Source organism: Ceratotherium simum, chromosome 5, assembly GCF_057802395.1.
Source record: "Ceratotherium simum simum isolate JZ-2026a chromosome 5, ASM5780239v1, whole genome shotgun sequence".
In the NCBI taxonomy this organism is placed as follows: Eukaryota; Metazoa; Chordata; class Mammalia; order Perissodactyla; family Rhinocerotidae; genus Ceratotherium; species Ceratotherium simum.
Window position 1 is genome coordinate 57,273,582 of NC_141904.1, and position 27,924 is coordinate 57,301,505.

The 27,924-nt window shown below is 40.1% G+C and overlaps 1 protein-coding gene across 2 annotated transcripts in view; it reads right to left on the reverse strand.

Moving 5' to 3' along the window:
• The window catches only part of ARHGEF3 (Rho guanine nucleotide exchange factor 3), a 296,369-nt gene that overhangs the window by 113,539 nt on the left and 154,906 nt on the right, over window positions 1-27,924 (reverse strand). For both annotated transcript variants that reach the window (XM_004419841.3, XM_004419840.3), the window contains one exon: window positions 18,452-18,514. In XM_004419841.3, coding sequence (XP_004419898.2) covers window positions 18,452-18,514 — 63 coding nt within the window. The remainder of the gene's footprint in view (window positions 1-18,451; window positions 18,515-27,924) is intronic.

The following is a 27,924-nucleotide window of genomic DNA, read 5'->3' on the forward strand; positions in this document are numbered from 1 at the left end:
AGCTCCTCAAATACTCCGAATTTAAAACCTAGACTGCCCAGGTGAAAACATGCAAAAGAAAACCCTCTTCCTAGCAGAGAAAGCAAAGAAATCTGAAACCAGAAGACGGTATGGGTCAGTGGCTGAAGTAGGGGCTCCACACAGTTCTCTAGACCTGGGCTTTCCTCTCTTGATGCATTTGCAGACGGGGGCTGTGGATCACCCACTTCTTAAAGAAAGCCTGTGTTTGTAACGAAGTGGGGCTGGGGGCCGGGACTGGAGAGGCCCAGAACTGCGGCGCCCTCAGGAGAGGGGCTGCTCGGAGTCTTGCAGGGAGCAGGAGAAGAGTCCACCACTGCCAAGTCCTGTGCTCGGCCCAGAAGCTCCCACCGGACATCGCTCCCTCTCTCCCCAAAACTGCAGGATGTGCTTCACTCAGACTCTTCCTCCTTTCTCTCTTCTAATCCCCCACCCCCGTGCCCACTTCGAACACAGATCAGCTGAACAGCTATTGCTGAGCCGACATCAAACCACTTTTTAAGAGAGTGGGGAAATACTCCTTCCCCAATTCCCTGCTCTTGTCTCAATGGCTAAACAAAAAGCTTCTATCAGGATCATTTCACTGGTCGACATGGTACAAAGAAAGCAGTCTGCTTGCAGTCCGAAGGTCAACAGTGCTGCCCTTGTTTTAATTTGTGACTCCTCTGTGAGGCCAAGGCTGAATTGTGCTCCCCCCGCCCCCTGGGGATCTCCGAGGCAATGTGCATTCGTTTAAAGACTCACACAGGAAGAGGCTGCAGTGGGGAGCTGACCAGGGCTGACCAGCAAATTACACCTCCTGCCTTTCCTTTGGCTCTGTCATTAGATTTTTTTTTTTTTTTGTGAGGAAGATCAGCCCTGAGCTAACATCCATGCTAATCCTCCTCTTTTTGCTGAGGAAGACCGGCTCTGAGCTAACATCTATTGCCAATCCTCCTCCTTTTTTACCCCAAAGCCCCAGTAGATAGTTGTATGTCATAGCAGCACATCCTTCTAGTTGCTGTATGTGGGACGCGGCCTCAGCTTGGCCGGAGAAGCGGTGCATCGGTGCGCGCCCGGGATCCAAACCTGGGCTGCCAGTAGCGGAGCACGCACGCTTAACCACTAAGCCACGGGGCTGGCCCCAGATTTTTTTTTTTAGGTCAATGAAAATGTTATCAACACTCCTCCATTGGAAAATGTTTGTGGTTGCAGCTAAGCGTGCCCATTACAACTGCTGACAAAGGATTTCAAAATCATAGGACACAAGAGTCAGACGAACCCCCTTAGCAAAAAGTCCCCTAGCTTTTTCCACTTTATCTAGGCTGTGTACACTGGGCTGCTTCATTAGAATCCCTGTTTTCACTCCTACTCACATGAAGGGTTTCGTTTTGTTTTCCTAATGAACCACATCTGGTGTCTTTTAAAAAGGCATCTGTTATGGACTGAATGTTTATGTCCCCCCAGAATCCATACATTGAAGCTCTAACCCCCAAAGTGATAACATTTGGAGGTGGGACCTTTGGGAAGTAATTAGGTTTAGATGAGGTCATGAAGGGGGGGTCCCCACGATGGGATTAGTGTCCTTACAAGAAGAGAAAGGGAGACCAGAGCTCTCTCTCTTTCCACCATCTGAGGACACAGTGAGAAGGCCAGTAAGAAGGTGGTTGTCTGCAAGCCAGGAAAATAGCTCTCACCAGGAACTGAATCCACCAGCACCCTGATCTTGGATTTCCTCCAGAACGGTATGAAATAAATGTCTGTTGTTTAAGCCACACAGACTAGGGTATTTTGTTATAGCAGGCTGAGCTGACTAAGACAGCATCTTAATTAAAGAATAGTCTTGTGTTTGCCGTAATAAGAAATGGATAAGTATACGTTAGCACCCCTATCCACTTATGTCTTCTTCTGTCATCCAAGGAGTTGGAGAGAAGGACTTGAAGCAAGGTGGTTGCATGAGCTAACTTACATATTGGTCTCCCATTATTAACCAACATCTAATGTATTTACCTTTTAATCATCTACCTGAAAAACCCATGGTACTCAAAACATCATGGACCTAGGGAATTTTCACACTGAAAAGGATGTAATCTGACTACATTACTTTATAGATGTGGAAACTAAGGCCCAGCGAGGTGAAGCAACAGCTACAAGGTCTGATAGCTACACAATGACAGAAGTTAAAATAAAACCTAAGTCTTCTAAAGCACGCTGAGAAGGGAAACATTTACTAAGTGCTCATCCAAGACAAGGCAGTAAAGACACAAAGCTCTACATGTGTCCCTCAAACCCATCTGCTCCATGGCCAGCAAAGTCCAGAACACCATCATCAAAAAATGAGGCAGCCTCCTACTGGTCATCCACACCTAACCTTGGCCTCCTCCCAGCCATTCTCCACTCAGCAGCCAGAGGAATCTTCTCAAAACACAAACTATACCCTTGCTCAACCTCCCCCCGACCCCTACTAGTGACTCCTTACTGTTCTTAGGAAAACAACCTAAATCTTGAGTGTGTCCTTTGAGGCACTGTGTGATCTTGTTCCTTTTGACCCCTCTAGTCTCACCAGCTACCATCCACCAGCCACATTTGCCTTCAAAGCAGCATGCTCCATTCTGCCACAGGACACTTGCACATGCCGTTCCCATGCCACAACTCTTTTACTCTCCCCTTTAACCTGGTTAACATCCTCCTTTCTTTCAGATCTCACTTCCCCAGGGAAGCCTTCCATGACTTTTCATGTCTAGGTCAATGTCCTTGGTTAAATGCCATCAGAGGAGCATGTTTCTCTCACTTTCAAAGCTTTTATTTTCATTTGTTGTTATTATATAAATATATTATATATATTTATTACTCTATTCTTGTCACTGTGATAATTAACTAATTAATTAATGTCCCCCATTGGACTGTAAGTCACCAGAACCTTCCCTGGCTTGTTCACCATTTTATCCTCTCACCACCAACACAGTGTGAGTGTAGGAAATGCTCAATCAACATGAATATGAATAAAAGAATAAATGTGATAAAGAACAAAAAAATACTTGTAAGGCCCTTGAGGACCTTAGAGTCTAGAAATGTCTTCCAAGTCATCTGTACACTGGGAAGCTATTCAATGATCAATGCCACTCAAAACAGACCTTTCTAGAGGAGAGGGAAACGACTCCATATCTTTCTTCTTTCAGAAGCACGGTTGCACATCACACAAAATATAATAACATTTCAAAGTCTACTCAGTAAAATGTCACTCTTCCACCAACAACGTGAGACCTTCTGTCAAACATGAGCTCCCAAATGGAACAAAATCCCCGGGGTCCCGATGGCAATTTTCTTCCCTACTGTGGCTTCCCAGGAGCTCATAAATCAAGCCCTTCATTATATAACACACAGAGATAATCCTCCCTTCATACCATCCCTGTTTTCAGACACATTCTTCACGACTGTCGCCAGCAGCCGGCTCATTTCTCAGTTCAGACACTCCTCCGCTTCCCTGAGGGGACAGCATGCACATGGCAGGCCTATTTCCGCAATCTGACAATAATTTAAATTAAATTTCAGCCTCAATTGCTGGTTGTATTATGGAAAGGCACCATCCTCGAGGAACACAGCAAAACTTAAAACAGCAATCTGGCAGAGAACATAATGTGGCAGTGCATGGATTGGCCAGAAAGAACGATTCTGCTATGGCAAAGAGGGCAGAGCAAAACACAGCGAGTTGTCAACAGCTGTGGAAAAGGCACTTCAGAAACAGAATTACAAGCAAACCCCCTTTTCTAGGTGAAGGCAAAACAACATGAAATACTGATTGTAAAGGGAGACAATTTATAATTTTTTAAAGCCAAAGTGTCTTCATCTAAACATAATATTCAAATTTGTGAAAACCAAACCATGTTAAGAAGACGTTTTCTCTTTTCTACCTCCTCTATGGAATTTAGTCAATTCCTGTGGCTTTAAGGACATTTAGACAGGTGGCTGGTGACATCCTTGCCATCTGTGAGCGTGGACATCTTGTTCAAAATGCAGTCGCCTCTGTTAGCTGTAGGTGAATCATCCCTCTTTTGGGTTATTTGCAAATTAAAAAACCCACCTTTCCTTTAACTTATTATCATGATTAAGCTGAGTAGATCATTAGGTCCATCAGCACCTGTTATTCAGTTTTCCACTGTCTTTGAAGCTTGTAGTCAAAAAAAGACATTTTAAACCACAACCTGATTTACCTTTTCCAAGTAAGATAAGCTAAACACAAAAGGTAAAGGGAAGTAAAGGTGGCGGGCCAGCACGGCAGGGGCCCTGCCTCACTCTCCCAGGCAAGGCTCCTCCACCAACCCTGGAGGGCGAGTGGAGAAGAATTCCACCCAGGTCCAGCTGGGAGAAATGGCACATTCTGCTTCCTACAAAGCTGGGTCTCCCCAAAGCAGCTCCCTCATCTTCTTCACAGTACTGAGAATGCTCAAGACGCAAGAGACACTCACATTTCAATGTAATCAACAGAACACATTCCAGGGTGAGATACAAATGATATACTGGTAGTCCACTCTTTTTAAATGGCCTTGAATACACTTCTATCCATTAACTCGGATCAACCAGAGATAAATGTGACTGACAATGCCTTACACGCTTCTCTCCTTCTCTAACCACACGGTGGGCACCAGGAGCAGTGCTCTGCACTCAGTAAATACCAGTTAAATGGAAAGGAATTGAGACTTCAAAAGGGGAATGTTTTACATTTTAACAGAAAATTTCCGTTCCTACCATTAAGCTGAGAGACTCCTGCAGCACCAGATGAGTTAGCTGTGAGAGCACTGGCATTAACAATCCCACCTCGGTAGAAATCACATGTACATTCCACAGTGCTTATATCCTCTTATCTTCGGGCTGATTTATTTTATTAGCTTGTAAAAAGCCTGGCATTATGTTCACTTATCTTGCTTTGTATTCCACAAGGTCTCTGCAGGTAGGCCTTGGTTTTGCGTCTTGTTTTATTGCTTTTCTTCAAAAATGAGAGAATGCGAGTATGTGTATAGAGGAAGACAGACATTCTTAAAATGATGCCAATATAAATCCAGTCCGTGTTTACAGTAACCTTCCAAAGACAGCATGAAACATGAACGATGAGGTGGTCACTCATTCATTTATCCAACAAACATCAATTGGACACACTCTGTGCCAGACACCAACCCAGATGTGAGGAATATGGCAGAAAACAAAATAAAAGTTATAGTCTAGTGTGGAGAGATACCAATAAATAAAAAATACATAATGTGGCAAGTGATGATAAATACTATGAAGAAAAAAATAAAGTCGGGTAAGAAGAGTAGGGAGTGCTAGGGTGGGGGAGTGGAAATGCTGTTTCACACGGAGCAAAAAACCTGTCTAAGAACATACGAGCAGCTACCTGAAGGAAAATGAGGAAGTCAGTCACATGGGTGTCTAAAAGAGCTTTCCACAAAGAGAGAAACAGCAATTGCCAAGGCCCTGGGGTGTGAGCACAGAAGAATAAGAGGAGGCCAGTGTGGTGGGAGCGTAGGGAAAGGGAGAGTGGCAGGTGACGAGGTCCAGAAGGAAGAACATGACCCGATCATGCTGGGCCTTGAGGGCCATTAGGAGGACGTGGCAATGCCATAGAGTAAGGAGGGAAACATGAGAGAGACAGCATGTGAGTTAGGCTTAAAAAAAAACCCTCTATCTGGTGTGTTGAGAGCGGACAACAGAGTGTTAAGGGTAGAAGCAGGGAGACCAGGTGGGAGACCCCTGGAATCATCCAGCCACTATGGAGATGCTGGGGGCCTGATAAAGGTGGTCCAGCTGGAGAAGGTGATAATGGTGTGGTTCTGGCTCTATTTAAAGGCAGAGCTGACAGTGATGTTATCAGCCAGTCACCCATTGATCGTGACTGCTTGGATCTGGATCAATCTCTGCAGAATGAAATTAGCTGAGGCATTTTGTTACGTACTCCTATTAATTATTATTTACAGACGTGGCTGGTTTAAAAACAAACTTGTTCTCCCTAAAAAGGCATAGCACTTCACAACCCTCTTGTTTTAAGCAACACATAAACATCATCTTTATTTGCTCCTTCCTGGTATCATTTATCCTTTATGAGAGTTACCAAATATACATTTGATAAAAATCCCTTCAACAGGGGCCGGCCCCGTGGCGTAGCGGTTGGGTGCACGCGCTCCGCTGCCGGCGGCCCGGGTTCGGATCCCAGGCGTGCACCTATGCACCGCTTGTCAGGCCATGCTGTAGCAGCGTCCCATACAAAGTGGAGGAAGATGGGCACAGATGTTAGCCAGGGCCAGTCTTCCTCCACAAAAAGAGGAGGATTGGCATGGATGTTTAGCTCAGGGCTGATCTTCCTCACACACACAAAAAATCCATTCAACAAATCTTGATTGAGAGCTGGATACGTACCAGGCACTTTTGGGGCACCAGGGAGACATTAGTGCCTAAAATAGACAATATCCCTGTCTATGTACTGATCCATGTTCCTGGATTATTTTACAATATCAACAGTAATTAAGTGCTTACTTGTGCCAGGCATTATGCCACAGCCCTACTTGCATTATCTTACTGAATCCTTACAGCAACCCTGTTATCATCCACATTTTCCATCCAAGGAAACCATAACACAGAGAAGTTGAACACGCTGTTCAAGGTCACACAGCTAGGAAGTGGTGAGGCCAGAATTCAAAATGCCAGAACCAGAACTGTTAGCTTCTACCTTCTCCTGGATTTAAGGTACAATGCAGAACATGAGTCCCAAGACTTGTATTCTCACTCTTCCTTGGTCACTTTGGGCAGGACAGTTGACTTGTCTCAGCTTCAACTGCCACATCTATAAAATGAAATGCATTCAACTAGATAATGTCTAAAGTCCCTCCCAGGTCTAAAAATCCTAGAGATCTTACTCTGAAACCCAGTGCTCCCAGACCCTAACACCCTCGCTGTAAGGAGAGTACAGGCGCAAAGCCCACCCGCCATGTAGTATAATTTCTCAAGGTCAGCTTTTGACTAAAATAAAGTGAAGCGTTTCCCTAGTTGAAACTTTGGGTTGAACAGCTGGAAGAAAATAAGTCAATTTCAGGGATACTCCAAGGGAGAAAAATGTTAGCAGCAGAATCTACAGCAAAATTTCTTTCTTTCATAATGTGGGAGATCAAGATTTGGCCACCCTAAAATATGTCTCTTTACCTTGATTGTTTTCTATGACAGACATTTGACCTCCCCCACTAACTGCCTAAAGACTTAACATAGAAGACCTGTTCCAGGAAGGAGTTACTATCATACGATGGTGTAGTATAATGTAAAATAGATGTTACAATAGGAAAGGCACCAACAAGTCCATCTTATCAAAAATTCTGTCTCTCTCTGGCCACATTCTCTAGGTAGCCCTGCAAAGAGTTGCCAGACAAACATTTACATTTATAAGGGAAATCTCCCTTTGTAAAGTTATAAGGGAAATCTCCCTTTGTAAAGGTATCTCCCTCTCTAGGGGGAAGGGGGGATGGCCTCTCTAGAAACTTATCAGTATGGATGATAAGGCCTTAAATCTACATACCCTTGATTACTGTGATTTCTGTCTCTCTCCCCACCCCCAACATCCTCCTTTGTCTTTAGCTGAAGATGGTATTTAAGACGAGAATCTCTGCCATTGTGTTGAGAAACTCAGTGTCCCTGGTTTCTCCCATGTATACATGTTATTAAACTTGCTATTATTTTCTCCTGCTAACCTGTCTTTTAATTATTTGGCTAGCCATAAGAACCTTAAGGGAAAGGGCAGAGGGGGATTCTCCCTCTTCCCCAACAAAAACCAACCAACACTCTGCAATTACTCCCTTACAGAAAGGAGAAAATCAATCCAGGGAATTGCTAAAATGTGCCTTCTCTGCGCTGGGTTAACTTGTAACAAAATCAAGAGCAGTTCCCACTTGTCTGCAGATGAATGAGGCTTAAGTTCCGCTTCCTTCAGTGTCCTTGTGCCTGACACAGGGAAGAGCTCGATAAATACAAGCTGATTGAATTAGTGCATGAATTACTCAATAAATGCACTAAAAAAATGAACAAATGAACTCATTAATTCTATAGTAATAAATATTTCCTTGAATAGAACTTACACAGACCCGGCAGGCAAAAAGCACCACTTTCCTCTGCTAAATAAAGGGAAAGAAATACTTTAGATTTATTGATTTTAGTGTTCAGTAGAAGATTCTGATTTTAGAAATTGATATTTTGAGGTGTGTGGGAAGTAAAAGAAATCTCATTTATAGAACCATAAGAGGAAAAAGTCAGTCTGTTAGGAAAGAACCACAATAAACACCTTCAGTTCCCTGCAGAATTTCTAAGGAGTTAACCCAAAGCTGGCATTTTGACCACTGAAGACAAGCCCATGATTCAGTTTCAGATGCTTTAGTGTCAATGCTAGCCATGGATGTTGCTTATAGAGAAACCACCTGCTCATTCTGGGTTGACGCTCTCCATAAGATGATCCACACAGAGCAGTGTAAGTCAGACAGCAGGGTGGAAGAAGACACATAAACCACGAGAATTTTCTTGGACTCTTCATTCTTTTGACATTTTTCAGAAGTTACGCAAGAATTTAAGTATCGATCAAGTAATGTAAAAAGTTTATGCACAGTAAATGTCAAGGGAAACAGTCAAAATACCACCTTTTCTTCACAGAGAACAAGCATGAGACACAACTCAGAAAACTAAGAAAAAAGAAAAACAGCTTCTGCTCTTGAAACAGGAATATATAACCAGATCAAAGATGAGGCTTGATGTAATTACATAAGTCATTTGGGGAAAAACTCAATTAGCTGGGAACGGAAGTCCAGATGGAACTTCCTAACCAAGGTTATTTACATAATTTTCAGGTGGACAGACCCAGGCTACATTTTAGAACAAAAATCATAAGCAAAAGTACTTGTGAACAATTATTTTCTAGTGACTTTCTACTGCAAATAATCTCAGTCAAAATAGAATTAATGATAAACTACAAAATGTTAAAGGCAGTTGAGACGTAAACTTTATCAATTTAACAAACTTATTCTTTGAATTCACAACTACAGTTTCTTTTTCTTGTCTTCCTTTTTTAAACCATGGATGACACAGAGGAATATACTTCTGGATATATAAGTTTAAAAGTTGCACACATCTTTATGGAAATGAAGCATACACAGTGGAGATAAAATAGCTTTCCCTCTCCACTAATTTTCACAGCCTATTCAGATCTGCATTTGGTAACAGTTTGTTTTTTATTTGTTTGCTTTTCTTTGATGTTCATAAATGGAAGCAGAACAAAATGGCACAAGAATCTGAACTATAAAAATGGCAATTTAATATTATTCACACTAACGTTAAAATAGCAAGTGTCCACAGGCACTGTTTGCATCCACCTTACTACCTGCTCTGGAGTATGAGGATAATCATTGTTTGTAACTGGGAAATACTGGGAAACAACAAAAATGCCCCTCATTGGAGAAGTACGTTAAAATCAGGGAGAATCATGTTGAAATAAACTATGACCCATTTGTTTTATGCAATAATGAGCAGCAGTTAAAACAATGAGACACATCCTTCACTAGGTGAATGCATAAACAAATTTTGGCACATTCATACAACGAAATATTACTTCAGTCGTAAAAAAGAAGTGAGTTCTCAAGCTATGAAAAGACATGGAGTAACTTGAACGCATATTACTAAGTGAAAGAAGCTGCCTGAAAAGGCTACATACTGTATGACATTCTGGAAAAGGCAAAACCATGGAGACAGTAAAAAGATCAGTGGTTGTGAGTGGCTGGGGAGACGAGGGATAAATAGGCACACAGAGGATTTTTAGGGCAGTGAAACTATTCTGTAAGATACTATAATGGTGGATGCATCATCACACATTCGTCAAAATCCATAGAATGTACAACACAGAGTGAACCCTAACGTAAACTACGGTTTTGGGCAACGATGATGTGTCAATGTGGGTACATCAATTGTCACAATGTACCACTCTTGTGGGGGATGTTCATAGTTGGGGGAGGATGTGCATGTGTGGGGGCAAAGGATATATGGAAACTGTACTTTCTGCTCAATTTTGCTGTGAACCTAAAACTGCTCTAAAAAATAAAGACAATTTAAAAGGAAAAAAAGGCAAGTTGCAAAGTAAAACAAAAAATGACAATATTTATGTCCTTAAAAATCCCCCACAAACTAATTTTTCTATCTGTATCTATCTATCTATCTAACTATCTGGGAGGAGACTAAACTGATAACCAGGATTATACCCGAGGAGGTAAGTGGGACCATGGATGGTTAAGGGGCCATTTGTTCTATCTCTGTTGTTTGATTTTTTAAATGATGGGAGTGTATGCAGTGTTACTTGTGTAATTAAAAATAAAATTGTTTTTTCTCTTTAAAATATTCACTTTATATTTTATGCTAAAGTATTCAAAAGTAAATTACAGATATCATGACATTCTACCCCTAAATACTTCAGTATTCATTTCAAAAAAGAATATTTTTCTACCCTAAAATGATTTTTCTAATAGCAGAAAAAGCAGAAAAGATCTTCTACTAAACTATTGGGGTGACTCAAGGCATATATTTTCAAAAAGCTAAGCCGGTCTCAAAGAAAAACCTAAACACCAAGTGTTGAGAACTGATTTAATGGTTATTGCAAAGTCTTCCTAAAAACAACATTATCATCATTTTCCCTGTCCCTTACTTTTAGATAATGTTTTACATTCTCTCCTTTAAAACACTAACAACATCATATACCAACAGGTCAAAATCAATTATATTTGTTGTATTTTTTTATTTCAGTCATTTGAATTACTAAAGTAATACAATACAAAGTTATCATAACAGATTAAGTATCTTAACCAGGGATTCTTAATCTAGAATCCTCAGACCTCCAAGGAATCCATGGATAAAATTCAGGGCATCTGTGAGTTTGGATGAAAAAAGACATCTTTAGTTTCACTGACAACTGAAATTTAGCATTTCCTTCCAGTATGAATGGAGGTCACAAATCACAGAAGCATCAGCAGATCTGTGACTTTGTCACCATAGAAATCACTATATTTTCAAATCACAGTGTAGTTGGTGTATTTCAAAATATCATTTACTCTTGTCCTCTCCTGGAAGGTATATTAATTCTTAGCCTTGTTGCCAGATCTTGTTACTTAATGCATCAATTAAGAAGCACATACATGTAACTCTTACCACAAATTTGTTTTTAAATATTTTGATAACTGTATTTCAATATAACTGGGGTTTTTTTGTAATCTTATGTATTTTATTTTAAGCACATATAAACAGTCTTCTGGGGCAAATGGGTGTTCTCAGATTTCACAAGATGCCAAATGCTAAGAACCCCTGGAACTCAATCACTCCTTCCTGTAATTCCATTCTCCCAACATAACCACTATCCACAATGCAGTGTATGTTCTTCCATGCTTATTCCTTTGTACAGACAAATATATAAAAACACCTAGAAGCATAATTTATATATTATGTGTTCTGTAATTATGTTTCACACTTATATTTTGTGATATATTTATAAGTCTCTATATAATTTGGACATTCATGCTGTTTGCAGCTTTTGGCTATTATAAAAAATGCTGTAATAAAACTCCTTGTATAAGTCTCTTCACATCCTAGTTTTTTTTTCATTTCATGATCAGCTCTATTTATGAACACTTGTGCCAATAAGAAATATCCTCAAATTTAACCATAAAGTTGATTTTGTATTATGAAATCAACAGCGACAATAGCTAGTATTTTTTGCACTTACTATGGGCCAGGTCCTAAGTGCTTTACATGAATTAACTCATTTTAATCCTTACAACTCTAAGGCAGTACACTGTTATGATTTCAGTTTACAGGCGAGGAAACTGAAGTACAGAGCAGAGTTCAGTTTCTACACTCCCAAAGTTTGTAATTCTGATGACAAATTCAAACAAATAGATATTCTGGGAACATGAGAACCCTCATTTAACAAGAGCCCCATCGACGTCACTTTGAAGGGGTGTAGTAAACGATGACTGACACTTTGTTACATTGTTAACTTCTGAGAGTGTGTCTGAAGCTCCTTGGAATTTCTTTGTCACTGTGCTTTTCAAGAGGTGGATCAAAGAGAAAAGATCACAGGGATTACTACAATCCACCACCTAATCAATTAGCCCAAAGGCAAGATGAAATCTGTCTATGTCAACAATGAGCAAATTTGCCATCAGAGATGGCGGCGGCAGAACAACCTTGGACTCAATATAGGGTGTACACTACCTTAGGCCCAAATGGTTTCACAGGCAGCAAGAGTGGATCATAAATCCAAAGCAGAAAAAAAAATGCCACCAGGTTAAATATGAGCATGCGCTAATGAAGACTCAATCTCAGGGGCAGGCCTGGTCTCCTCTGCGATAAGAGCGTTATTAAAATCTCCCACATAATTCATCAAGGCCTCATGCCAGCCAGGGCAAGGCTAATCTCCCCAGTTACCAAGTTCCAGAATAGACCAAGAGAAACAAAACTGCAGAAATGGTATCTTTTTTAATTATCTGGACTCTGCTGAGCAGAGATAAAATAACCCTGCTGCTATTCCGTGGCTGGTTAAACATATACTAGCAATGAAACATCACTTAGCTTAATCGACACAGGAAAGCTTTTTCCCTCTTCTATATCAACTCTTGTGCTTTGAGCATCCACATAACAGGGTAAGTGATGAGAAAGTATAGGTAATGGAAATTTGGGGATGCATGTCATAAACCTCCAAGGTGGTTTGCCAATAAGACCAGCTGAATGTCCTACACATCATCCAGCACCAGAAGCCATGCAGCCAAATGCCTTCTTCTCTTTTCTTTCCTGTCCTGGAGGCAGCGTGGGGAAGCTGTGGAATCCAACCACCCTGGGCTTGAATGTATAATAAGCTGGGACTTTGAGCAAATTGCTTATCTCTTTGAGCCTCAGTTTCCTCAATTGCAAAAAGGATACGGTAACACCCATGGTCACAGGACTGTTGTAAGGATTAAATGGATCCCATCCTATCCCCAGTCATAGTCCAGCCACCTGCTCCCGTGGGGAAGCCCTACCACCAGCTCCACTACCACCAGCACTCCCTAGGTGGGAGGGGCTCCTACTAAAAAGGGGGTGTAAGCCAATGCCCCCTATCAAGCCACGGACTCAGCAAGGGACTAGTGATGTAGTGGAAAGAGAGATGGGTCACAGAAACCTGTAAACAATCCCTCGCTCTGTGAGTTTCCATACCAGACGCCCAACTGCTCTGAAATGCATTTCCACTTCTCACTGCCAGAAGAAGTATAAACCTGTTCACAAGTTTAAAAAATATTCATACCCTTTTAGCTAGGAATTTCATATTTTATTCATTTTATCCTACTGATAAAAGATTACACGAAGATATTCTTGGATGCCCATAAGTGTTATTTATAATAGTGAAAAGTTATAACTTATCTAAATATTCAATGAAGGACTAGTTAAATAAATTTAGTGCATATATTTGATAAAGTGCTCTATAATTATTAAAAATAACGTTCTTGAAGAATATTTTGGGATGTGGTGACATGATCTCAATATAGTAAATGAAAAATACAGGAATAAATTAATATGTATTCTGATCCCAACGTGCTTACAGAAAATTTAAAAGCTGGCTGAAAGTATACGTGCTATTTAGGGATACAGTAAGTAGCAAATTTATAGACAGGCAAGGCAGTAATAAATATTAAACTTAACAGAGCAAGGGATTTGCAAGGGCCTTCAGCTTTGCTATTAAGGGTATATTTCTTCAGTTGCATTGATTGCTACATGGAATTTTATATTATCCTTTACACCATTTTGTACGTCTGCAATATTTCATAATGAAAAATTATTAAAGTGTGTGTATAATGCCAGGAAGAAAATACACCAAAATGTAGCTACTGCTTTTAGGTGGGATTATTGATGAATACTATTGTTCACATTTTACAAATTTTCTACAAAGAACATATATTCCTTTTCATCTCTTAGATTGTTTTTATCATTGGAAATTATTTTTATTTCCACCCCAGAACTCGTTTGTTTTCTGAGAAGGGATGTATGGTGCTAAGCAGTGCTCTGCAGGGCCTTTCCTGGGGTACCATGAACCCCAGCTCTTCACTCAGGCATCTCTCACCGTTAGAATTAAACTAGAAAAGTGCTGTGGGGGAAGCAATGTCCCTGAAACCATCCCACTCGTATCCTCTGACGTGAGAGGAGATTTGTAGGCGGCTGCTGGGAGCATTCTCCACTCTGCAAACTGCTCTCAAAAGTATAGGTTGCTTTTTTTTTTTTTCTGAAATAGTTTGCATTCTACCCTGCCAGGAAGCGAGGGGCTCAGCCAATGGACTGGGTGAAGTGGTGGGAAAAAATAGAGACCAAATATATCATCAACTAGCGTGGACTCTCTTGTCACAATTCATTTTTCAGCATGTGCTAGGGGTGGAGGGTGGGAGAATAATTCTTTAGAGATAAGTCACCGTGCCTTAAGAAGCTTCCAATTTCCTTTGTAAGAGTAACTCTTAACATGGGGTCTTGGCTGTGCTCCACAGGGCCCATGAAATCACACATCAATCCTGTAAAATTTTCTTGAGCTCAGTGCTATCACCAGATTCCCAAAAGAGTCTGTGACCGCCTCCCCCCCCCAACAATTGAAGATCCCTGTCCTGTAAGAATAAACTCTTTTCTTAGCTTCTTCATTCCTATTTGGTCTCTAAGCCCAAGTTCAATAGGAGGTGGGAGAAGAGTTTAGTATGAAAACTCCCTTCCAGGCACCTATCAGCATTGTCATCTGAGGCATTAAAATCAAGACGTCAGTGGGAATGTTTGGTATTATCATCATTCAGACACCCTGTGGGGCTCTATACATACTTTTTAATCAAACGGGGAAAATTTCATCTGTGTTAACATTTCCCAACTTTATGTCACAGATATATTTCTATAAAAGGGGTATCTGTGTAGGATTCCACATACACATTAGGAGGGCTCACTGTTTTCGGTTTTGTTTTGTTTTTGTTTTGAGGAAGATTGGCCCTGCGCTAACATCTGTTGCCAATCTTCCTCTCTTTTCTTTTGTTTTTTTCTTCCCCAAAGCCGCAGTACATAGTTGTGTATCATAGTGGTAGAGTTGTAGCTCTTCTATGTGGGACACTGCTTCAGCATGGCCTGATGAGCCACGGGTGAGTAGGTCCGCGCCCAGGACCTGAACCTGCGAACTCCAGGCCGCCGAAGTGGAACTCGAGAACTTAACCGCTACACCACCAGGCCAGCCCCAGTTGTGTTTTGTTTTTAAATCCATTAACCAATAAGTATTTACCAAGAACCCACTGTATATACAGCCTTGGGTTGTAACTCAATGGAAACTTGACCATTATCCCCAAAAGACCCCTGTCCTCTGATCTAGCAACTTCTTGTTCAAAGCAAACATCTGGTGAATGTCTTTCCACTTATTAAATGGAATCAAAAGTGAGAGTTACTAATGTTATTTTCCCAAACCCTCGCATCCTCCACTATGAGTCATCTACTGGAACCCACCTTTTTTTCAGATACTTTCCACACCCATAGAAACAGCCTCGAAACAACTCTTTAGTAATGCTGCCAGTTAGTTAAGGGACTGTGACTCTACTGGATATCACCATTTAAAAACATATTTGAGTAGCCAACAAAGCCCATTTATTTATTAGGACAATTAATTTATCGGACTCAGATATTTATTTATTTTTATTTATTATTATTTTCTTTTATTATTTTTTTGTGTGAGGAAGATCAGCCCTGAGCGAACACCCATGCCAATCCTCCTCTTTTTGCTGAGGAAGACCGGCCCTGAGCTAACATCTATAGCCAATCCTCCTCCTTTTTTTCCCTTTTTCTCCCCAAAGCCCCAGTAGATAGTTGTATGTCATAGTTGCACATCCTTCTAGTTGCTGTATGTGGGACGCCGCCTCAGCATGGCCGGACAAGCGGTGCGTCGGTGCACCCCTGGGATCCGAATCCAGGGCACCAGTAGTGGAGCACGCACACTTAACCGCTAAGCCACGGGGTCGGCCCCAGGGACTCAGATATTTATTTATACATTGTTGCCTTTATGGCAAAACATCTTCTTATGAGTGGCTCCACCCACCACTTCATTCAACTCAGCTCATCTCCACTGAGTGCCTGCTATATGCAAGGCACTAAAAACCAGTAACATTTCCTCCATGGCCACATCTGGATCCATCACACATCCTGTCATCTTCATACTACTCTGATTGTCAGTACACCTGCAAAACACCAGTTTTCATGTCCCTGCAACAGCTTCTAGGATTCTTCTAATTTTTACAATTATTATAATACTATGTGACAATATCTGGAGGAAACTCTGCCCAGGTTCTGGAGTCTGTTTGCCAAGACTCGAGAAAAATGCCAGGCAAATCAGAAAGGAGTTTGGCCATAGCTGAATCCCTAAGCATAAAGGTAGATGTCCATAAAAGTCTCTTTACCGTGACAAAACATGATACAAGATAGTTAAAAAAAGAGGGAGAAATATCTTCTGCAGCTGCACAAGGAGAAAAGACACTGAAATATATGAGATTTAAGTCACTTTGGTGAGAAGACAAGGTCATCAACACTAATCAACATAAAAACCAAATCACAACTCGTAATGGCAAATAATCCTTTCATATAAGACAGTTTAGTGGTTCTTTGATTTAAAAAAAGCTTCTAGAGACATACTTTCCTGAAAAATAGATATAGTTGAAGAAAAACATATGGTGAGGCATGATCTTAGAAATGACCTAGATTAAAGTCTTGCCTAAAACACTACACCTCCCTGGGCTTCTACTTCTTCATTCTCAAAGTGAGGGGCTTGGAATATATGATGGCTAATCTTTAAATTCTGAAAGTCAATGATTCTAATAATTTCCACAAAATTAAAGACATTCAAACACAAAAAACTTGTTACTGATAAGGGAAGTTCCATAGACTTCACTTGTCAATAATAAAACATTCAGTAAGTAAGTAAAGTAAAACCCAGAAGAACATTATCTTTTTGTCCTGTTACCATGGCAACCTAGTAAACTGGTCCAGCTCCATCAATCTGATGATCTAAAGACTGGAACAAACACCATATGGTGAAATAAAGATGCACCAGTACGTTAATTAGATGTCAGCTCAGGCTCATTCCATCATGGCTCTTTGCATCATAGAAAACTCTGCAATAATTAAAAACAACTAAAAGAACATTGTTTATACTGATAAATAAATGTCATCAGACGAGAACTCAATAATCTGTGTTCAAGGAAGTTTCAAATTTTCACAATGGTTTTAGAAGACTTGATCTCAATCTCTTTTTTTTTTTTAACAACTGAGGAAACTGAAGCCCAGAGAGGAGAAGTGACTTGCCCAAGGTTACATCATTAATTATAGCCAGAGCCAGGACCATGACCCAGTTCTTAATTCTTAGCATAGAAGCCTTCTCATCTCACAGTGGCTTTTGTAGTCTCTGTAGAGGAGAAAGACCAGGTCCTACTGTTAGATGGATCCACTATGCACAGTGATTAAACTCCAAGGAAGTACAAAAGATGAATAGTCATGGGGAGCCCAGGGAGGGCCTGAATCCTCACCCCCAGCCCCTGGATAATGAGGGCATCAGAGGCCTAGGCAGGCTTCCCAGTTGCATTAGTGGGGAGATAAGTAGGCCAGGTAAAGAAAGCTGCTGAAATTAAGCATGCCCACCATAGCCTGAAAAATCCAAGAAAGATTTTTTACTTCTATCATCACCAGCACTCAACTACCACATCACTTAAACATCTTCTGCGAACGTCTGCTTTTAAAGGAAAACACAAGTCTGCTCACATTTGGTAGGTGCCTAGTGCCAGGCAACGTGCTGGGTATTCTTGCTTTTATTGTTTTACGTGATCCTCACAACAGTTCTGTTAGGCTAAGTTTTTTCATCCCTCTTTTCCAGATGAGGAAAACAGACATGAAGCAAGGTGTGCCACATATGACAAGTGTAGAATCTTAATTCAAACTAAGATCTTGCTGAATCCAAAGCGACTCACTCCGCCATGCTGCTGGAGACTTCTTCTGGCCTTTGGACCACCCAGCTTTCTGAGCTGAGCCAACTCAAAGGGGGACAAACATCTGGTCCATCTTCTGGTCCAACCTCTAAAACAGCACAGCAGCATTTATCTACATTCTACCCAGATGCATTGAGTTCACGATTCATTTTATGAAAGAAAAGACACAGGGGATAAACAACTTGACTTGGAAGTTTAAGCTGGCCATACAGCTTACTCCAGTAAAATGAAATTTTTTTTTTTAAAGAGTCTTACCCAAAGCCACAATTTCCCAAGTCAGATCCTGGAAGCCCACTTAAAGCACACAGCATATTAACAAGTATATTCAGAGATGAGAGGTGCTCTCATGGTGGGGAGTAGTGGGTAGGAAGGACTATACTTACACTTATGTCGAGACTACAAAGGCTAACAGCATCTTCATCTTGGGCACTCTGCTTCCGTTTTCGCTGCAAAACAAAGTTCAAATGTAAACAGGGATTACGGCTTTGATTAAGGAAAGACAAAAAGCAATCAAATAGCACATGCAATCCTTGTCATTTCTACCATGTTACTCATAACCTTTAACCAAGCTACGTAAATGAATAGTTCTAAGAAAGCCTAAGAAATTACGGGAAACCATTAAGCTCTAGGATAATTGGTTTGCATTATTATTCTTATTCATGCTGCTATAATTTGTTTCTTTTTGTATTTCCTTTTTTCCTAAATGTCTCCATATATCAAGGCTTAGAAATTCAGATACAAAGTTCAACTGTGACTAACTTGGAAGAAGAAACTGCACAGGAAAGACAATCTAATTCACTTAAAGATATTTAAGATATTTAAGAGCTGCTTTGTACTTGGTTAATTTAAATTTGTTCTAAACCTCATCCAGGGTCCTGATGTAATCACAGAACCAGAATGCTGGAAAGAACCTCAGAAATCTTTGCCAATCTTCCTATTTTATAGCCATAAACACTAAGATTCAGGAAAGTCATTACTTGAACTGAAGAAAATTGTGTTTGAAATAAACTTATGAACAAACAAGTCTGCCAGGCTACATTGGAAAAATATCCTTTTTATAAAAAGAAAAGAAACCCCATCTACAAACCACAATAAAGCTTATCAAAGCTTTCTTTGCATCCCACCTCAACCAACCAGGCAAGTATTTCTGGAGTCCCTAATTTGTAACTTGCTAAGTCTCCAGATCCTACTTGGAAGAAAGCTACCAAAGGACCAGAATCACTGGCTTGAGGTTACAGTGGAGTCCAGAGACATCTGTAGTCTTCAACCCCTGAAGAAGTTCACTTCCTCCTCCTCCTCTATCAGACCCTGCGTGTGAACACAGGCAGAGATTGGAAAGCAACCAGAGCTGTCCGTGTCTGTCTTACTATAATTGTTCTATTACTTCTTCACTTCAATTAAGCAAAGATTTGTTGAGCAACTACTGTGTGCCAGGCCCTGTGTTTGCTCCTGGGAATGCAAAGATGAGTAACTCCCATCGTTAAGGAACTCATATTCATGTACAACAGACAGACTCTGATATGACCAACTATAATGCAGTAAATGAGGAGACAAAGGAATATGTTCCAAATAAGGGAACAGGACAAAACCCCATAAAAAGAACTAAATGAAACAGAGATAAACAATCTACCTGACAAAGAGTTCAAACAAAAAGTCATAAGGATGCTCACTGATCTTGGGAGAAGAATGGATGAACTCAGTGAGAACTTCAACAAAGAATTGGAAAATATAAAAAAGAACCAATCAGAAATGAAGAATACAATAATGGAAATGAAAATTCACTAGAGGGACTCAGTAGCAGAGTAGGTGATACGGAAGAATGGATCAGCGATCTGGACGAAAGACTAGAGGAAATCACCCAAGATGAACAGATAAAAGAAAAAAGAATTAAAAAGAACAAGGACAGTCTAAGGGACCTCTGGGACAACAATAAGTGCTCTAACATCCATATTATAGGTGTCCCAGAAGGAGAAGAGAGAGACAAAGGGGCAGGGAATCTATTTCAAGAAATAATAGCTGAAAACTTTCCTAACCTAAAGAAGGAAACAGACATCCAGGTACAGGAAGCACAGAGAGCACCAAACAAGATAAACCCAAAGAGACCCACACCAAGGCACATTATAACTAAAATGTCAAGAATTAAAGATAAGGAGAGAATCCTAAAAGCCTCAAGAGAAAGGCAACAAGTTACATACAAAGGAAACCCTATAAGGCTATCAGCTGACTTCTCAGCAGAAACCTTACAGGCTAGAAGGGAGTGGCATGATATATCTAAAGTGCTGAAAGGAAATAACCTACAGCCAAGAATACTCTATGTGGCAAGGTTATCATTCAGAATGGAAGGAGAGATAAAGAGTTTCCCAGACAAGCAAAAACTAAAGGAGTTTATCACCAAAAACAAGCCTTACAAGAAATGCTAAAGGGACTTATTTAAGTGAGAAAGAGAAGACCACAAATAGGAATACGAAAATTATTAAAAAAAAAAAAAAGCAATAAAATCACTGGTAAAGGCAAAAATACAGTAAAGGTAGCAGATTAACCACCTACGAAGATAATATGAAGCTCAAATGACAAAAGTACTAAAATTATCTATTTCCATGATAAGAGGGTAAAGGATATACACACGTAGAAAAAAAAAGGTTAGATATGATATCAAAAACCAAATGTGGGAGGAGGGGAGTAAAAGAGTAGAGTTTTAGCAAGAGGCCAAACTAAAGAGACCATCAACTTAATATACATAGGTTATTATATGAACCTCATGGTAATCACAAACCAGAAACCTATAATAAATACACAAAAAATTAAGAGAAAGGAACCCAAATGAAATATTAAAGAAAGCCATCAAACCACAATGGAAGAGAGCAAGAGAAGAAGAAAGGAACAGAGAAGAACTACTAAAACACCCAGAAAAAAAGTAACAAAATGGCAATAAGTACATATTTATCAATATCTACTTCAAAAATGCTCCAACCAAAAGGCATAGGGTGGCTCATTGGATAAAAAGACAAAACCCATATATATATGCTGCATACAAGCACCACACTTCAGACCTGAAGACACTCACAAACTGAAAGTGAAGGGATGGAAAAAGATACTCCATGCAAATGGCAATGAAAAGAAAGCTGGGGTAGCAATACTTACATCAGACAAAATAGACTTTAAAACAAAAACCGCAACAAGAGACAAAGAAGGGCACTACATAATGATCAAGGGAACAATCTAATAAGAGGATATAACATGTGTAAATATCTATGCACCCAACATGAGCACCTAAATACATACAGCAATTATTAACAGACATAAAAGGAGAAATAGACAGTAACACAATAATAGTAGGGGACTTGAACACTCCACTTGCACCAATGGATAGATCATTCAAACAGAAGAACAATAAGGAAACATTGGCCTTACACAACACATTAGACCAGATGGACTTAGTAGATACATATATAACATTCCATCCAAAAACCACAGAATACACACTCTTTTCAAATGCACATGCAACATTCTCCAGGACTCATCACATACTAGGCCACAAAACAAATTTCAATCAATTTACGAAGAATGAAATAATACCAAGCATCTTTTCTAACCACAATGCTATGAAACTAGAAATCAACTACAGGAAGAAAATCAGAAAAGCCATAAATATGTGGAGATTAAATAAAATGCTACTGAACAACGATTGGGTCAATGAAGAAATCAAAGGAGAAATAAAAAAATTCCTGAAGACAAATGAAAATGAAAACATGCATGCCAAAATTTATGGGATACAGCAAAAGTGGTTTTAAGAGGGAAGTTTATAGCAACACAGGCGTACTTCAACAAACAAGAAAATTTGCAAATGAACAATCTAACAGTGGACCTAAAGGAAGTGGAAAAAGAAGAACAAACAAAGCCTAAAATCAGTAGAAGGAAGGAAACAACAAAAATCAGAGCAGAAATAAATGAAATAGAGACTAAAAAACCAATAGAAAAAAATCAATGAAACCAAGAGCTGGTTCAAAAAGATAAACAAAATTGACAAGCCTTTAGCTAGACCCCCAAGAAAAAAAGAGAGAAGGCTCAAATAAATAAAATCAGAAATGAAAGAGGAGAAATTACAATGGACACCTCAGAAATACAAAATACTATAAGAGACTACTACGAAAAGCTATACACCAACAAATTGCATAATCTAGAAGAAATTGATAAATTGTTAGAGTCATACAACCTTCCAAAACTGAATCAAGAAGAAATAGAGAATTTTAACAGACCCATCACTGGTAAGGAGATTGAAATAGTAATCAAAAACGTCCCAAAAAATAAAAGTCCAGGATCAGATGGCTTCCCTGGTGAATTCTACCAAACATTCAAAGAAGACTTAATACCTATCCTTCTCAAACTCTTCCAAAAAATTGTAGAGGAGGGGAAGCTTCCTAACTCATTCTACAAAGCCAACATTACCCTGATACCAAAAGCAGACAATGGCAACACAAAAAAAGAAAATTACAGGCCAATATCACTGATGACTATAGATGCAAACATCCTCAATAAAATAGTAGCAAATCAAATACAACAATACATTAAAAAGATCATACACCATGATCAAGTGGGATTTATTCCAGGGATGCAGGGATGGTTCAACATCTGCAAAATCAATCAATGTGATACACCACATTAACAAAATGAAGAATAAAAACCACAGGATCATCTCAATAGATGCAGAGAAAGCATTTGACAAGATACCTCATCCATTTATGATAAAAACTCTGAATAAAATGGGTATAGAAGGAAAGTACCTCAACATAATAAAGGCCATATATGACAAACCCACAGCTAATATCATTCTCAATGGAGAAAAACTGAAAGCTATCCCTCTAAGAACAGGAACCAGACAAGGATGCCCACTTTCACCACTCTTATTTAACGTAGTATTAGAAGTCCTAGCCAGAGCAATCAGGCAAGAAAAAGAAATAAAAGGGACCCCAACTGGAAAGGAAGAAGTGAAACTGTCACTATTCGCAGATGACATGATTTCATACATAGAAACCCTAAAGAATCCACTAAAAAACTTTTAGAAATAATAAATGCATACAGTAAAGTTGCAGGATACAAAATCAACATACAAAAATCAGTTGTGCTTCTATACACTAACAATGAAGTAGCAGAAAGAGAAATTAAGAATATAATCCCTTACAATCACAACAAAAAGAATAAAATACCTATGAATAAACTTAACCACAGAAGTGAGGGATCTGTACACTGAAAACTATAAAACATTGTTGAAAGAAATAGAAGAAGACACAAAGAAATGGAAAGATATTCTATGCTCTTGGATTGGAAGAATTAACATAGTTAAAATGTCCATACTTCCCAAAGCAATCTATAGATTCAATGCAATCTCTATCAAAGTTCCAACAACATTTTTCACAGAAATAGAACAAAGAATCCTAAAATTTATATGGATCAACAAAAGACCCTGAGTATCCAAAGGAATCCTGAGAAAAAAGAACAAAGCTGGAGGTATCACACTCTCTGATTTCAAAATATACTACAAAGCGACAGTAACCAAAATAGCATGGTACTGGCACAAAAAAACAGACACACGGATCAGTGGAACAGAATTGAGAGCTCAGAAATAAACCCACACATCTATGGACAGCTAATTTTCGACAAGGTAGCCAAGAAAACACAATGGAGAAAGGAAAGTCTCTTCAACAAATGGTGTTGGGAAAACTGGTCAGCCACAAGCAAAAAAATGAAAGTAGACCATTATCTTACACCATACACAAAAATTAACTCAAAATGGATTAAAGACTTGGTGTAAGACCTGAAACCATGAAACTTCTAGAATAAAACAGGCAATACACTCTTCAACATTGGTCTTAGCAGTATATTTTCAAGTACCATGTCTGACCAGGCAAGGGAAACAATAGAAAAAATAAACAAATGGGACTATATCAAATTAAAAGGCTTCTGCACAGCAAAGGAAACCATCAACAAAATGAAAAGAAAACCTAACAATTGGGAGAAGATATTTGCAAACCATATATCTGATAAGGGGTTAATCTCCAAAATATATAAAGAAGTCATACATCTCAATAACAAAAAAACTAACAACCCAGTTAAAAACTGAGCAAAAGATCTGAACAGACATTTCTCCAACGAAGATATGCAGATGGCCAATAGGCACATGAAAAGATGTTCAACATCATTAACTATCAGGGAAATGCAAATCAAAACTACAATGAGCTATAACCTCACTCCCATCGGAATGGCTATAATTAACAAGACAGGAAACAACAAGTGTTGGAGAGGATGTGGAGAGAAGAGAACTCTCATATACTGCTGGTGGGAGTGCAGACTAGTGCAGCCACTATGGAAAACAGTATGGAGATTCCTTAAAAAATTAAGAGTAGAACTACCACATGATCCAGCTATTCTACTGCTGGGTATTTATCGGAAGAACATGAACGAATGCATAAGGATACATTCACCCCTATGTTCATTGCAGCATTAGTCATAATAGCCAAGACTTGGAAGCAACCTAAGTGCCCACCAAGGCATGAATGGATAAAGATGTGGTATATATACACAATGGAATACTACTCAGCCATAAAAAACAATGAAATCCAGCAATTTGTGACAACATGGAAGGACCTTGAGGGTATTATGCTAAGCAAAATAAGTCAGAGAGAGAAAGTCAAATACCATAAATAGAAGATAACAACAACAAACAAACACATAAAAAGAGACAGAGATTGGATTGGTGGTTACCAGAGGGGAACGGGAAAGGGAGGAGGGTGAAAGGGATGATTAGGCACATGTGTGTGGTGATGGACTGTAATTAGTCTTTGGGTGGTGAAAATGATGTAATCTACACTGAAATCGAAATATAATGTACACCTGAAATTTATATAATGTTATAAACCAATGTTACTGCAATAAAAATAAAATAAAATAAAATAAATTAGAAAAAAGATCCAAACATCCTAGGGAAAGTTACTTCACTTCTCCGAGTCACCCTTTCTCAACTCTAAGGTGGGCTCATGACGTTAGCTTCTAGTCTCAAAGGGGGTTCCAATAAGTCTGAAGGATGAATAAAAGTTTGCCAGACAAAGACGTGGGCGGGGGGATTGGGGCCTCTTTTTCCATAGCCAGCTACCTAGATATTTAAAATCCCAAATGTGAACATGGTTCTATCCAGAGTATGGAATTCTAGGTCCTATATATTATTCCACTTGAGCAGTGGAATTATTTAGAGATCCGACGCCAGGAGCCATTTCTAAGAATGCTAAATCAGCCATTCTGGAATGGTGGCCAGGAATCTGCATTAACAAAGCTCACCAACTGATTTTTAGAGAGTCAAATATTCCACTTAGGGGCTTTGGAGGGAGCCTTGAGAAGATGCTGATAGCGCCTCTTATGCACACTTGCCATTTTTGAGGATGCTTCATATCTGTACAGGGACCTGACCTTTATTGACTCATCATCCATTTAGAATTAAAAGCAGAACGGTGGTGTCAGTGAGCCAATTCACTGGCATATATTTATTTATATGGCACCTTTTTGAGGCAAGTAGGGCAAGGGATGGTTTCTATTCTACGGGTAAAGAAACTAAGGTCAGGGGAGATAAGCAATTTGCTCAAAGTCACACAGCTACAGTGTAACACTCTGAATCCAGGATTCTAATTCCTAGGGCAAAACCCTTCACATACACCATTTAAAGCATGTTTGGCAAATAGATTACGACTCATTTGCCATCTGGAATGTCTGGTAGCGTCTGCCTGGAGCGCTGTATTGAGGATTGCGCAGCAGAGCAAATGGGAGAATGCTGCATCCATCAGTAACGTGCTGGGGTGTGAGAGTGGGAAGGCCTGCGTCGGTGTCCTGCTGCCCAGGGTAACCCATGCCCTTCCTGAGTCTGGCTTCTCTTGCCTTGAGAGGCTACAGTATTATACGTGGGGTCTTGGGAAATACCATGAGGGGGCTGAGGCTCTGGGATGTTATCTATAAAGTGGAAATAATGCCGACCAGGTCAGGCTGTTGTGAGGATCATAGATGATATATATATGGCACCTGGAACGAGGCCTGGCACATAGTGGGGACACAATAAATGGCAGCTCCTGTTATGTATTACCCAAACTGTAAGCTACACAGACATATGCTGCTACCTGGTATTGTCAGATTATAGAATTTTATGGGGCTCCAGCTCCATTCCTAGGGCTCAATGATTTTGTCAACATGACACACTAATAGTAGTCTGTTATCCCAAGAAGCCCACACTGGTGAGGGAGAGAGGAGAGTAAGAGAAGCTCTTTTCCTCACAGTCAAGCAGCCCTCTCCAGACCAACTCAACATACTACCCAGTGTTCGAATGCAGCCTCCCCAGCACCCCTAACCCCAGACACTTCTGCATGCCCCAAGTGTCAAATCCAGAAGACAAATGTCCTCTAGTGGCCTTTTTAATTAAACCACGGCCACTTAATCTGGGATAGAATGATCTCCTTAGGAAACTCACACATTTTACAAAACAAAAGCTGCATGGATTATTGAAGTGGACTTTCTTTTCAATTTCCATTACATAAGGTGGTAACTGACCCCTGCCAGCCACAAAGAGGGAGCGTGAAGAGTTTAGACTCTAGGCCTGAAGCAAAAATTTCACAAAGCATCGCTTAGTCATTTGTTCATTTGCTCGACCATTCACTGAGCACTTTTGATGTGCAAAGCCCTGCTCTGGGTCCTGGGATACAGCAGTGAGTGGGCCAGGCATACTCCCTGCCCACTAATCAGGAATAAAAAGAAAACAAAATAATTACAGACTGTGATCTCTGCTGTGAATGAGTCAGATGAGGTGCTGAGACAGAGACTAGCAGGGGAGACTCATTTTAGAGAGATAATTGTATTTAATTTTTTGTTTTCTGGCTTTTGGTTGACCTTCTCAGGAGATATAAGCCCATGAAGGCAGGACTTGGTCTGTCATGGTCATATTCCCAGAACCTGGTGCAGGACCTGGTGCATGACTGACTCCCTCCAGAATGGTTATTTCTTGATTCTTTTGTTGATGCTGTTGGCCCTGGTCCCTTTGAGAAGCTAGTCCTCTTCACAACTACCCAACTCCAGGAGGGGCACAGGGGGAGGGAGTGGAGGGAACCAAATAGGCACCCGTTCCACCAGCCCTGGCAGCCCAACCAACCCAGGTGATAAAGGGCATGCAGGTGAAACAGCCCCATGTATGTGCTGCACATCCCACCTAGGAACTTCTAAATTGCACCCAGGAATTTCTAAAATATTGGGGAGCTGAGTGCATGCCAATGATCTAAAGAATAATTCATGGAAAAAATCACCAGTGGGAAATTTAAGTCCTGGAGACACGGACAAATGAGCATTTCAGAACGTAGAGGGCATGGCAGGATACCATACACTACATCATTTTGAATTTCACCTAAGTGATTAATAATGATAATAATCAGACTGATAATAATGGCAGCTTTAGTCTATTAAACACTCACTACATGTCAATCACAAAGCTACATCCTTATATGCATGATCTCATTTGATCCTCACAACCACCCAATGAGGTAGGTAGGAACAAGTATTACCTCCATTTTAAGAAGAGGAGACAGAGGCTCACAGAGGGCCAGGGACTTGCCCAAAGTTCTATAATTAGCAAGTGGCAGAGTCTAGATTCAAACCCAGGTCTGTCTGGCTCCCAGCTATGTGCTTCTCTACTGTGCTGTCCTGTCCCAGAGTCTGGGAGGGCACATCACACAGAGAAGGTATAAGAAAGTGTTAAGCATGAGGAATTCAGGAGGAAATACCTTTATACTTTATTCTGCTAGAGAATTGGCCTTGAAGAAGGTATGTCTGTCTA